Source organism: Oncorhynchus masou, chromosome 5, assembly GCF_036934945.1.
Source record: "Oncorhynchus masou masou isolate Uvic2021 chromosome 5, UVic_Omas_1.1, whole genome shotgun sequence".
Taxonomy (NCBI): Eukaryota; Metazoa; Chordata; class Actinopteri; order Salmoniformes; family Salmonidae; genus Oncorhynchus; species Oncorhynchus masou.
This window is the reverse complement of record NC_088216.1, coordinates 12,350,269-12,365,045: the sequence shown is the minus strand read 5'-3', so window position 1 is coordinate 12,365,045 and position 14,777 is coordinate 12,350,269. Positions and strand designations below refer to the sequence as shown.

Here is a 14,777-nt window from a genome sequence, read left to right as displayed (position 1 = left end):
GACAATAAAGGGTGATTCATTTTAATATTGACTTTGAGTGTCCCAGTGTAAGAATTTCCACAACAATTCAGTCAGTCACCAAATTTGAAGACCTACCTTTTCACTGGCACAGGTGAGAAGCCGTATCTCTGCTCTGTGTGAGGGAAAAGGTTCAGTTGCCTAGGAGACCTAAAGAAACACCAACTAACTCGCACTGGAGAGAATCCTTATGTTCTGAAGTTTGACTATTGTTTATTGAAATAAAGCAGGGATTAAGGGGTTATTTTGAACATATCACTATTTCAGGATTCAGTAAAAAAGACTGCAGAGAAAAGGCAGTTTTACAGAAAGTGTATTGATTTGATGATTAGGGGACATGGTTTGTCATGGTCAGTATTTCCACTAAACAGCTGTCTGGGAATGCAATACTCCTATTTTATTTGACCAGGCAAAGTTAAGAACAAATTCTTATTTTCAATGATGGGTTAACTGCCTGTTCAGGGGCAGAACGACAGATTTGTACCTTGTCAGATCGGTGGTTTGAACTTGCAACCTTCCAGTTACTAGTCCAACGCTCTAACCACTAGGCTACCCTGCCGCCCCCTATACTTGCAGACCTTCAGCAGAGAACATCCAGATGATTTCCTAGAGGACGCTGCCACAAGAATTCAGTGAAGTTGTATTTCGTGGTAGAATCCAGAGTTAATATCTTCTAGTTGGATTTCTATAATCACTTTTTTTCTTTCTTTTCAAGTTCAAAAAATTATATTTTATTTAGTCACAAAAAAATATATGCAACAATAAATGGAAGAAAATAACCAAAAATGAATAAACATATTGTAAGCTCAGTCTCCTGTCTCACTTTATTATGGAGGGTTGAAGGTGTGAAGGAAATTGTATTGTGTGAAGAGATAGCCTTGAAAATGTTAATCTTGTCTTTGGTGTCTGTGCATGGTAAAGATATGGGGGGGGGGGGTCATGACCCCCTCTTTAGGACCATATGCCAGAACGCCCTGAATATGTTCTTTAAGATAGGAGACTCCAATGAATCATGTTTATGTAGGTTTACATAACAGTATATACGGCTTTATGTAAGGAAGGCCCTTTGAGAGCTTCACACTGGTTCTTATGCATCGAAGTTTGACTGTGACCTCTCCAGCTCTCCTACCATTTGTCCCATCTCCAATTGGACCTACTTCACAGTCGTAAATTGAATAGTAGTAAACAGATAAGCTTTTTCAAGTATTTAGCTCTATATAGCTCCGACCCAAAGTTAAACTGTAAAAACAGACAGTTCACATTTTCCATTGACGTTGGTAGCCTACGTCTGAATACTGCAATGTCAAATTTATCAAGTAGACAATATTTAATTTATAAACATAACACATATCATAAACATTGCAGAATAATATTCTCACCTTTTCTGACCATGAGTTCATATTCCCGAAGTAGCCAAACAACAAATGACCATACACATCTCATTTAATTGTTCCTATTAGATAGACTATTATAATTTCTAGTTTTTGCTCTATGCATGTGCAGCTGTTCAGCCATGGAAACCCATTTCACAGTTATTTTTGCTGAAGTTGCTTCCAGAGGCAGTTTTGAACTCGGTAGGTGAGTGTTACAACGTAAGACAAACCATTTTTATGCACTACATGCTTCAGCAATCGGCAGTTCCCCTCTGTGAGGTTGTGTGGCCTACCACTTTGCGGATGAGCTGTTGTTGCTCCTATACATTTCCACTTTACAATAACAGCACTTACAGATGACGGGGCAGCTCAAGCAGGGCAGAAATTTGACGAACAGACTTGTTGAAAAGGTGGCATCTAATGACTGTGTCACGTTGAAAGTCACTGAGCTCTTCCGTATGGACCATTCTACTGCCAATGTTTGCCTAAAGAGATTGTATGGCCGTGTGCTCGATTTTATACACCTTTCAGCAACGGGTGTGGCTGAAATAGCTATATCCACTAATTTGAAGGGGTGTCCACATACTTTTGTATATATAGTGTATGTCCTTGTCCTCTCCTTGGTTGATTTAGAGGAAATATTAAAGAAAAATGTGAAAGAAATAATTGAAGTCAGTAATAAACATTGTAAGTCACATAAATAGACACCAAAATCACTCAATCATCCTAACATAATACATCTAATGGTTGTTACAACTTCTAACAGTGGTGAGTGGAGGAGTCAAGCGCAGAGAGCAGGTAATTCAGTTCGTGGATATTTTATTCCATAGACTATGGAGCCACGACATGCAAAACACCAGGGCGCATGAAACAACCCGCCCCAAAATACAACGGACTAAAACTGTCCGGAAAAATACTGATTACACTCATACACCAGATAACAGGAAAACAAACCCGCACAAATACCCAGCGGGCCTAGTGCCCTTAAATAGCCTACAAACAAACACTAACTCAAAACAGGTGTACCCAATTAACCAATAAACAGAAACAAACGGAAAGGGAATCGATGGCAGCTAATAATATGCCAGCGACGACGAAAGCCGAGCGCCGCCCGAACAGGAAGAGGCACCATCTTCGGCGAGATTCGTGACAATGGTCTTATTTAGCAAATAAGTGTTTCATTTAAATCAGTGTTTAATAATTTCAACATCCGTGATCATATGACATTTGTTTGTCTTTTTCAGTTCCTCTTAAGGATCCGCCCCCTTTTTAAAATTTTCACCTAAAATGACAGTCCCAAATCGTAACTACCTGTAATTCAGGTCCTGAAGCAACGATATGCATATTCTTGATACCATTTGAAAGGAAACACTGAAGTTTGTGAAAATGTGAAATGAATGTAGGAGAATATAACACGTTAGATCTGGTAAAAGACAATACAAGAAAAAAAACATGCGTTTTTTTGTATTTTCTTTGTAACATCATCTTTGAAATGCAAGAGAAAGGCCATCATGCATTATTCCATCCCAGGCGCAATTACAATTTTGGCAACTAAATGGCAGCAGTGTATGTGCAAAGCTTTAGACTGATCCAATGAAATATTGCATTTCTGTTCAAAATGTTGTATCAAGTCGGCCCAAATGTGCCTAATTGGTTTATTAATACATTTTCAAGTTCATAACTGTGGACTCTCCTCAAACAATAGCATGGTATTATTTCACTGTAATAGCTACTGTAAATCGGACAGTGCAATTAGATTAACAAGAATTTAAGCTTTCTGCCAATATCAGATATGTCTCTGTCTTGAGAAATTTTCTTGCTACTGACAACCTCATGCTAATCGCATTAGCCTACGTTAGCTCAACAGTCCCGCGGTGGACCCACCGATCCTGTAGCGGTTCCAGGTAATTAAAAATGAATGAACTAATACATTTTGTCATTAACACCACATTCTGTCCTTACCATCACAGTCCATTATGTGGTGGCAATGACGTGTGGTGAGAATGACATTTTTGCATTATTTGGTCATAAATAGCAGGGATTCTAGCATGCTAACTCCAGTTGAACAGCTAGCATACAATGTATCCTAAATACACATAATTAAAACCATTTCCAAATCTGAAATAATTTGAGGAAATTAGCTAAATATATCTTTTCATACTTGTGCAAATCTTTCTAAAGCCGAAAATGGAGACAATTCAAAGGATATCCATCAACAAAGTGGTATGAATATGTAGGCTATAACGATATGTTGAAAGATGGCTGTATTGGGTGCAGATGACTGCACTGCTCAGCTTTGTGTCTGTGTCTGCAGGTATACAGACAAGGAGGCATACAAAGTTATGTCAATTGGTATTGGTATGCAGATCACATGTTCCATCCTCTTCCCTTACCTCTTCAATGAATATCCCATAAGCCTCTACATTATGGACAAGGCATGTGCATGAAAACTGTTTTGATAATGGTTTTCATTCACATTCACCACAAAAAGCAAGTTATGAATACTGTCTTGTGCATGTTTTGTTAATCGTCTGTATAATTTGTATTTTTTTTATTCACAGATTTCAGCCTCCCTAAACCTCTGAATATAACAGGACATATTTTCGATCACCATGAACTGCAAAATCATTCTGGATATGGATACGGAGAACATCAACACATTAACATCAACAATACTTGGCAGGGTAATTTGTATTTTTCCATCACAAAGTATAATTTATTTATTCTCCGGTCCAGTTGGTGGCGGTAATGCAACATTATACTGGATGCCATCCGCCGTTAAACCAAAGAAGGAGTTATGCGAGCTAGAACAACAACAGCTGCCAGTTCAATGTCAAGTTTCAAGGTAAGATCTAGATTTCTAATATATTCAGAAAAGTTTCCATATGTAAACATGATGAATTCGATAATTTGTCCACTAAATCATGTGTAAACAATAGCCATTTGTGCTAACGTTAGCTAGCCAGTAAAATGGCTACCCAAGCAAATGTGTTTATCTTCAAGACACTGTTGTGAATGATAACGTTATTATTAAGACAGCAATGTGAATTGTCCATCTTCAAGATGGCATAAATATACTGGCACCCCTTAATTAACTAATAAGTGAGCATGGCTAGTTAGCTAGGCTGTTTCTAAGGCTGGCTAGCAAGCTAGTTAATATAATTTCAGTACCTAATCATTAGCTAACTGGTAATTTATAGATTACAAATCAAATGTTATTTTGGTTCGCCGTTGCTTCAAAATAACTTCTTGCTGGTAATTTGGTTATCTAGCTAGATCGTTTCATCCTAGTGAGAAAGGTGTCAGTGATCTAAAGCTAACCCAACTAGCTCAACATTGCTAACGCTAGCTGTATGATTACCACAGCAATGCTAGCTAGCTACATGTATTAATAGATTCCTAGTGGTTGGAATATTTAGTTATATTCCTTTATTAAGCTGTTCCAGTTGTGAAACTCACCTTACATTTTGTTTGTGCCTCTTTTGAATCCTACTATAGCCTTCCATGTCTGAACCCAAGTCCCCGGGTTCTTACTGTGGTGTTCCAGCACAGAGAAGCTCACAGTGGGGTCCAGAGATGGTCTTAGTGAAGCTGGAGGACTGCAGTCAACCACTGGAACTCAATGTGATTGTCAAAGAGGAAGAGGAGGAGAGAGGGATTAAAGAGGAGGGGGAGGAGAGAGCATTCAAAGAGGAGGAGGCGGAGGAGAGAGCATTCAAAGAGGAGGAGGCGGAGGAGAGAGCATTCAAAGAGGAGGAGGCGGAGGAGAGCATTCAAAGAGGAGGAGGCGGAGGAGAGCGCATTCAAAGAGGAGGAGGCGGAGGAGAGCGCATTCAAAGAGGAGGAGGCGGAGGAGAGAGCATTCAAAGAGGAGGAGGAGGCGGAGGAGAGAGCATTCAAAGAGGAGGTGGAGGATAGAGCTTTCAAAGAGGAGGAGGCAGAGGAGAGAGCAGTCACAGAAGTGGAGAACAGGGAAGAGGAGGAAGAAGTAGATGGGAACACTGACCCAGGTTCAGTAGTTCAGGATGGAGAGAGGTTGGTGCATTGACAACCACAGGGGATTCCAGAACTATTATTGAGTCTTTCCACCAATCTGGTGCCTCTTTCTGAAGAGTAACTTGCTTTCAACCTATTTTAAAGGGGCAGTGCAGTTAAAAATGTGACGTTCCTGTTTTGAAAATAATTCCTGGAATTTCAGCCTGTTCAGGTCGGGATTGGAGTATTTGGCCCAAATCATGACATCACAATCTGATCAGAATAACCAAGTCATCTTTTATTTGCACTTGTATCCTCCTACTTTGAAGGGGTTAAGCAGGGTATGCTCTATCCACCAATCAGGGCTGTGTATGTAAATTTATTTTAATTTGCTCAGAAGATCAGACTGAGCATTTCAATGGCAAAAGGAGCCTCAGGGAAATAAATGATAACAGATATATTTGAAGTTATTTTCATGAAATTATGTGTATTAGACATATGGGATGATTTAAAAATACTGCATGGGGGCTTTAACATTATGGGCCTGTTTTCAGCTGGGCGATTAGAGGCCCAAGTGTCAAACACACATTAGTTTGGAATTTCCTAATGTAAGAACATGAGCGCTGGCATTTTCCAGCCCCAACGCCAGGTTCAGCTATGTACCTGTCTAACATCAGCTCACTTGTGCTGAGGTGGGAGGGGTGGCAATATTGGAGGCGTGTCCTTAAAAACACACAACACTGACAGTTTCATGCAGCTCTAAAAGGAATGTTTCAGACCCACAAACAGCAGGTCTCCTTGGTAACACAGTTGGTTTAGAGAGTGGAACCACAACCTATCCAGCCATGACACACAGTGTCCATGGTAGAGAGATGTTCATTTTGTTCCGGTGAATCTCATATTTACAAACATCGACACATTTCCCCCCCCATTTTGTTTATATTGACTAAAAACCAAGCATATCATGGCACTCCGGTACCACTTGCCATGCGGTAGTAGAGAGAACAGTCTATGACTGGGGTGGCTGGGGTCTTTGACCATTTTTAGGGCCTTCCTTCGAAACCCATTTCATGAAGCTCCCGACAAACGGTTCTTCTGCTGGTGTTGCTTCCAGAAGCAGTTTGTAACTCGGTGGTGAGTGTTGCTTCCAGAAGCAGTTTGTAACTCGGTGGTGAGTGTTGCTTCCTGAAGCAGTTTGTAACTCGGTGGTGAGTGTTGCTTCCAGAAGCAGTTTGTAACTCGGTGGTGAGTGTTGCTTCCTGAAGCAGTTTGTAACTCGGTGGTGAGTGTTGCTTCCAGAAGCAGTTTGTAACTCGGTGGTGAGTGTTGATTCCAGAAGCAGTTTGTAACTCGGTGGTGAGTGTTGATTCCAGAAGCAGTTTGTAACTCGGTGGTGAGTGTTGATTCCAGAAGCAGTTTGTAACTCGGTAGTGAGTGTTGCAATGGAGGACAGATTAATTTTACGTGCTTCAGCACTCTGCGGTCCTGTTCTGTGAGCTCGTGTGTGACCTACCACTTTGTGGCTGTCTATTCATTTGAGTGGTTACCTATCTCAAAGCCCATCCCTCAGCTTTTTTTTACCAAAACAGAGAAGGGGTTTGTTATTGGTTTAATTACGGATTCCAGCTTTAAAGACCAAGTGCAAAACATTCAGTTTTTCCTGTGCTTTATATCATATTGTTCAATGGGATGAAACTAAAACTGTAACAGTGTGATTTAATCAGTTATTTCCTGGTAGTTGCTGGTTGAAAATACAATTTACACAGGACCTTCTAATCAGCAGACTTGCGTGGGCGGGAGTTTAGGCTTTTCATGGTGATATCACCATGTGGTAAATTGTGGCAAACTTCTTGCTTGAGCATAGTTTTTTTTCTCTCCTAAAAAGCAATTATTTTTCCCATTTATAATGGAAATCTACACTGAACAAAATATATACACAACATGTAAAGTGTTGGTCCCTTGTTTCATGAGCTGAAGTGAAAGATAGCAGGAATTTTTCATTTTCTCTGAAATTTAGGGCACGAATTTGTTTACAGCCCTGTTAGTGAGCATTTCTCCTTCGCCAAGATATTCCATCCACCTGACAGATGTGGCATATCAAGAAGCTGATTAAACAGCATCATTAGCATCACACTCTCTATAATGTGCACTTTTGTCAAACAACACAATGCCGCAGATGTCTGCAATTTTGAGGGAGCGTGCAGTTGGCATGCTGACTGCAGTAATGTCCACCAGAGCTGTTGCCAGAGAATTTAATGTTAATTTCTCTACCATAAGCCACCTCTACCGTCATTTTAGAGAATTTGGCATTATGTTCAACTGGCCTCACAACTGCAGATCACATGTAACCACGCCAGCCCAGGACCTCCACATCCGACTTCTTCACCTGCGGGATCATCTGAGACCAGCCACCCAGACAGCTGATGAAAATGTGGGTTTGCACAACCAAAGAATTCTGCTCAAACTGTCAGAAATGGTCTCAGGGAAGCTCATCTGCGTGCTCGTCGTCCTCATCAAGGTCTTGACCTGACTGCATTTTTGCGTCGTAATCGACTTCAGTGAGAAAATGCTCACCTTCGATGGCCACTGGCACTCTGGAAAAGTGTGCTCTTCACAGATTAATCCCGGTTTCAACTGTACTGGGCAGATGACAGACGGTGTGTATGGCGTCGTGTGGGCGAGCGGTTTGCTGTTGTGAACGGAGTGTCCCATGGTGGCGGTGGGGTTACGATATGGGAAGACATAAGCTACGGACAATGAACATTATTGCATTTTATTGATGTCAATTTGAATGCACAGCGATACCGTGACGAGATTCTGAGGACCATTATGGTGCCATTCATCCACCGCCACCACCTCATGTTTCAGCGTGATAATGATCCTGAGGACCATTATGGTGCCATTCATCCACCGCCACCAACTCATGTTTCAGCATGATAATGCACGTCCCCATGTCGCAAGGATCTGTACACAGTTCCTGGAAGCTGAAAATGTCCCATTTCTTCCATGGCCTACATACTCACCCACTGTACATGTTTGAGATGCTCTGGATCGATGGGTGTTCTGATCCCGCCGATATCCAGAAACTTTGCATAGCCTTTGAAGAGGAGTGGGACAATGTTCCACAGGCCACAATCAATAAACTCTCCCTCAACGTCAACACAACAAATGAGCTGATCGTGGACTTCAGGAAACAGTAGAAGGAGCCACGCCTCTATCCACATCAACGGGACCACAGTGGAGAATGTGGAAAGCTTAAAGTTCCTCGGCGTACACATCACTGACAATCTGAAATGGTCCACCCACAATGTGTCTTCAACGTCAGGAGGCTGAAAAAATGTGTCTTTGCCTCTAAGACCTTAACAAAGTTTTACAGATGCACAATTGAGATTATCCTGTCGGGCTGTATCACCGCCTGGTACGGCAACTGCACCGCCCGCAACCGCAGGGCTCTCCAGAGGGTGGTGCTGTCTGCCCAACGCGTCACCGTGGCACTGCCCTCCAGAACACCTATAGCACACAATGTCACAGGAAGTCCAAAGCTACGGCCTGTTCACCCCTCTACCATCCGGTGCATCAAAGCTACGGCCTGTTCACCCCTCTACTGGTCAGAAGGCGAGATCAGTACCAGGTGCAGGTGCATCAAAGCTACGGCCTGTTCACCCCTCTACCATCCAGAAGGCGAGGTCAGTACAGGTGCATCAAAGCTACGGCCTGTTCACCCCTCTACCATCCAGAAGGCGAGGTCAGTACAGGTGCATCAAAGCAGGGACCGGGAGACTGAAAAACAGCTTCTATCTCAAGGCCATCAGACTGTTAAATTTTCATCACTAGCCGGCCTGTTCACCCCTCTACCATCCAGAAGGCGAGGTTACAGGTGCATCAGCTACGGCCTGTTCACCCCTCTACCATTAGTCAGTACAGGTGCATCAAAGCAGGGCATGCCCCATTTACATAGATGGAATCCCTGGTCACTTTAATAATGGAACACTAGTCATTTTAATAATGTTTACATACTGCTTTACACATTTCATGTATTTTTGTCAATGTCACTCCTACATTGCTTTTCCTAATATTTATATATTTCTTAATAACATTGTTACTTTTACATTTGTGTGTATTGTTGTGAATTATTAGATACTACTGCACTGTTGGAGCTAGGAACACAAGCATTTCGCTACACCCGAAATAACATCTGCTAAATAGGTGTATGTGACCAATACAATTTGATTTGAACAGCCTAATCAATTCTATGCGATGGAGATGTCGCCCTGCTGAGGGAAATGGTCACGCCAGATACTGACTGGTTTTCTGATCCACACCCCTACCTTTTATTAATGGTTTCTGTGACCAGCAGATGCATATCTGTATTCCCAGTCATGTGAAATCCATAGATTATGCTCTAATGATTTTTTTTCTTCAGTTTACTGAAACTAAGTATAATTCTTGAAATTGTTGCATATTGCATTTTATATTTTTGTTCAGTGTATTCAAGTAAAGTACTTAATTATTACCTAATAAATGATTTGATATTGATATCAAAACGGCTGCATTTGGCCTTTAAACAAGTCTTTTAAAGACCATTTCAATGCTGTTCCTGATTCTAACCCCATATCTGTTCATGTTCCCACAGGAGAGATCTCCAACCCAGGTTCAGACAGTGAGCCCAGTTCCACAGCATCAGGAAGCCATAAACGACACAGACAGAGGAACTCAAGACAGAAACATCATCACTGCATGGACTGCTTCACTAGTTTCTATGATCCAGAGGAGATGAGAAGGCACACTTGTAGGCCCCGCCCCTGCTCAGATTGCAGTGGCAGCTTTATTTGTCCAACTCACCTCAAATCAAAACAGACTCAAAAAAGGAGGAAGGTGTACTCATGTGGTCAATGTGGGAAGAGATTTCAAACACCAAGCAAACTCAAGACGCACCAGAGAACTCACACAGGAGAGAAGCCATACCACTGCTCTGTTTGTGGGAAGGGTTTCAGTCAGTCGAACCAACTAAAGACACACCAGAGAACTCACACAGGACAGAAGCCTTACCACTGTTCTCAGTGTGGAAAGAGTTTCAGTTGGTTTCACAGCCTGAAGACACACCAGATAACTCACACAGGGGAGAAGCCTTACCACTGCTCGCAGTGTGGAAAGCATTTCAGTCTGGTAGGAAACCTAAAGAGACACCACCTAACCCACACAGTAGAGAAGCCTTACCGCTGTTCTCATTGTGGGAAGAGTTTCAGTCAGTTACACCATCTAAAGACACACCAGTTAATTCACACAGGAGAGAAGCCATATCACTGCTCTCAATGTGGGAAGAGTTTCAGTCATCCAAAAGACTTAAAGTCGCACCAGAGAACTCACACAGGAGAGAAGCCATTCCACTGCTCCCAATGTGGAAAGAGTTTCAGTCAGTTATCAACTCTGAAAAAACACCAGCTAACTCACACAGGAGAGAAGCCTTATCACTGCTCTCAATGTGGGAAGCGTTTCACCAGGTTATATCAACTGAAGGCACACCAGATAACGCACACAGAAGAGAAACCTTACCATTGCTCTCAATGTGTTGATAGTTTCACCAGTACATATTTCCTAAAGAAACACCAGCTAATTCACACGGGAGAAAAGCCATTCCACTGCTCCCAGTGTGGGAAGAATTTCAGTCATTCATCAACTTTGAAGACACATCAAATAACTCATTCAGGAGAGAAGACTCACCACTGCTCTCAGTGTGGGAAGAGTTTTGGTCATTCATCAACTCTCAAGACACATCAGATAACTCACTCAGGAGAGAAGCCTCACCGCTGCTCTCAGTGTGGGAAGAGTTTCAGCCAGTCATCAACTTTGAAGAAACATCAGAGAACTCACTCAGGAGGAAAGCTATGTCATCAGAGCTGAAGACACTTAGCTTATTCACATAGGGGAGAAGCCTAAACTCTGCTGTCAATATGGGGATAGTTTCACCAGTTTATAGTAATAAAATATAACACCAACTGATTATGACTAACAATACCTTACCTGGTTATTTAAATGGAGTTAAAACTCGCAAAGGAGTGTGGAACATGCTGTCTGTGTGGAAAGCTTCCGTCGGTCATCAGATTTGAAGACACAGCATTTAACTCGCACAGTAGAGAAGCCTTACTGTGTTCGGGAGTTGTTTGAATATTGTTTATTGAAATGAAGCTGCTATGTTCTGGGGTGGCAGGGTAGCCTAGTGGTTAGAGCATTGGACTAGTAACCGGAAGGTTGCAAGTTCGAATCCCCGAGCTGACAAGGTACAAATCTGTCATTCTGCCCCTGAACAGGCAGTTAACCCACTGTTCCTAGGCCGTCATTGAAAATAAGAATTTGTTCTTAACTGACTTGCCCGGTTAAATAAAGGTAAATAAAAATGTTCACAATAAGCCATTATCATCATGTCACTTTTTCAGGAATCACCAAAAAGTCAGCACTGCAGAGAAAAGGCAGTTTTACAGAAACTGTATGTGTTTTGTTGGTGCTTAAAACAGACATGGCTTGTCGATGTCAGTATGTCCACTATACAGCTGTCCTTTTGGGAATGCAATACTTTCTATACCAGCAGACCTTCCGCAGCCACAACGGACAATTCAGTGAAGTTGTATTTGCCATTGTGGAATCCATAGCTAATATCTGTCCATAGAGAATCCTCAGTAATCAGACATCATATATTCTAGTTGGATTTCTATAATCACATTTTTTTTTTAAAGTTGAAAAAAATTATATAATTTAGTAACAAAAAATGTATGCAACAAAAACTTCTAATTAGAGGAATATAACCAAAAAATGAATAAACATATATTGTATTTCAATTACTATGCTCAGTCTCCTGTCTTAGTTTATTATGGAAGTTTGAAGGTTCATTATTTCTGGTGCTTTACAGGTATACTGTAATGACTGCAGTGGCGGTCGGTGCTGTTTATGACGAGGATTATAATTAGTTGTTTTTACAGGATTACAGGCTTATTTGTTTATGGCTTTTCCATGGTATTGTCATTCATATTCCATTCATCCAGATCAATGGAACATCGATAGGTTTAGGCTACTGCATGATACTCATTTCCCCTCTACCCATCATGAGGATGCTTCAACCTGAAAATAAATACTTACTATTGTAAGTATCCTGTCTCTTTATTATGGAGGGTTGAAGAGTCATTATATCTGGTGCTTTACAGGTAGGCTATACTGTCAGTAAAGCTGTGGAGGTTGGTGCCGTTTTAAGATGAGAAGGAATATATATATATATTTTTAAATGTATGAGCCTTATTTCTATTACAGCATACTGGATGACTGTCATTCATATTCCATTCATCCAGATCAATGGAACATCAATAGGTTTAGGCTACTACATGATACTCATTTCCCCTCTACTACAACCTGGCCTATGAATTATTACAACATACTGTCCCAGTCAAAAGTTTGAACACACCTACTCTTGGCAGTCACTCAACCAGCTTCAGGATGAATGCTTTTCCAACAGTCTTGACGGTGTTCCCACATATGCTGAGTACTTGTTGGCTGCTTTTCCTTCACTCTGCGGTCCAACTCATCCCAAACCATCTCAATTGGGTTGAGGTCGGGTGATTGTGGAGGCCAGGTCATCTGATGCAGCACTCCATCACTCTCCTTGGTCAAATAGCCCTTACACAGCCTGGATGTATGTTTTGGGTCATTGTCCTGTTGAAAAACAAATTATAGTCCCACTAAGCGCAAACCAGATGGGATGATGTATCGCTGCAGAATGCTGTGGTAGCCATGCTGGTTAAGTGTGCTTGAATTCTAAATAAATCACTGACAGTGTCAGCTGTTAATGGTAATGATGCAAGGTTAGCATGTCCCCTGTTATTGGTAATGGTGAGGGTGTGATCTTTGTACCACTTTATATTTTTCTTGTCTCAAATGAAAATATCACATTTTGCCATCTCCTCCATCTTGGAAACACTATCCTGTCGGGCTTACAAACACTACACTGGTCCGTTCAGTGGCAGGGTAAGGCTTTGTCTTGGGGATCCCCTGTTATTGGTACTGGTGAGGAGTTAGCATGTTTTGGGGATCCCCTGTTATTGTAATGGAGAAAGGTTAGCATGTCCCCTGTTATTGGCACTGGTGAGGAGTTAACATGTTTTGGGGTATGATCTTTGTGCCTCTTTTCACACTCACCATTATTATTGATTTGTTCAGGATGGTCTGTAATCATGGTAGCATCCACATTAATGTAGAAGTGTTCAGGAACATATTCTATTATTTACAATAAGTGACTCCAAAATGAAACAACACATTATTTACCCTTTATTTATATTGGGCACAACATAATCTGAAACACAACTAAAACAAACTTCAAATGCATCCAACTACTACTAAACTTTTGACTACTTTAATACACATATACTGTAAGTGATTTTGTCCCAATACTTATGACACTTTCAAATGGGAGGACTAGATACATAAAGTGCTTTCATTTTGTGAAGGAACATTTTATATTTGTGGTTTTCTAATAACCAATTTGACTGGGTTCATGCAAGTGACTGATTGATCGTGCCTGGGAGGAATCCTCACTATCAGTATAAGCAATTTGGCAGCACGCCCATAACATTGTTTTGAAAACCGAAAGAGATGTCTCAGTTTTAAGGTCTCAGCTTGGAGCAAAGAGGCCTCGTGAGGTAATGGTCGGTCACATGCATGAACCAAATGTTAATGATGAATTAATGATGAATAATGAATAAGTTAAATCATGCAAATATAACTTGTCTGTGTAAGCAGTATATAAGAGAACTAACAGGACTGCCCCGGCAGAGCTCCTGATCGTCATGTCTACTATGGTGCATTAAGTTTGTTGGAACCTCTCTAGCTTGCTGATAATAAAGAATGATTCATTTAAGATTGACTTCAGGTGTCCCTGGTGGTATTTTCCACGACAATTCCTAAACGGTAAAACATATGTATGAAAATACCCTCAAATAAAAAGGTGACATTCTGTACTGTCGCCTCATATGAAACAATATACTGGAGTATAGAGCCAAATTAAACGCTTTAGCTTCACTGTCCAAATAAATACGTAGGCGTGTATCGCAAATATCCAAACAACAGTGTATAGCAAATATCCAAACAACATGTCGTGTCCCTATTCTCCAGTAAAGGGGAATACACGCGTAGAAGAGGCTACGGGGCCTTTTCTTGCCTGCCACTGTAAAGGTTGCTTAATGTCGTACAACCATCCGGAAGCCTCGCAAGCTTATGTTTTGTTTCGCTATGCGGATTCCAGTGGTAATCAGTCTGGGCCCGGATTCCCGATAGCGATGGAACTTAAGCCTCGTTCACATAACCCATAAACACTCCATCACGTTGCCCCGGATGTCATGCATTTTAATGGCGATGTCCACAACGGAGTGA

General features: G+C 41.4%; 1 protein-coding gene across 1 annotated transcript in view; it reads left to right on the top strand.

Moving 5' to 3' along the window:
• LOC135525998 (zinc finger protein 850-like) overlaps positions 1–12,207 on the top strand; it is a 33,154-nt gene extending 20,947 nt beyond the window's left edge. Inside the window, exons 3-4 of the mRNA XM_064954005.1 lie at positions 5,171–5,401; positions 10,000–12,207. Of these exons, the coding sequence (XP_064810077.1) occupies positions 5,171–5,401; positions 10,000–11,267 (1,499 nt within the window). The 3' untranslated portion in view covers positions 11,268–12,207. The remainder of the gene's footprint in view (positions 1–5,170; positions 5,402–9,999) is intronic.
• Positions 12,208–14,777: the final 2,570 nt, after the last annotated feature.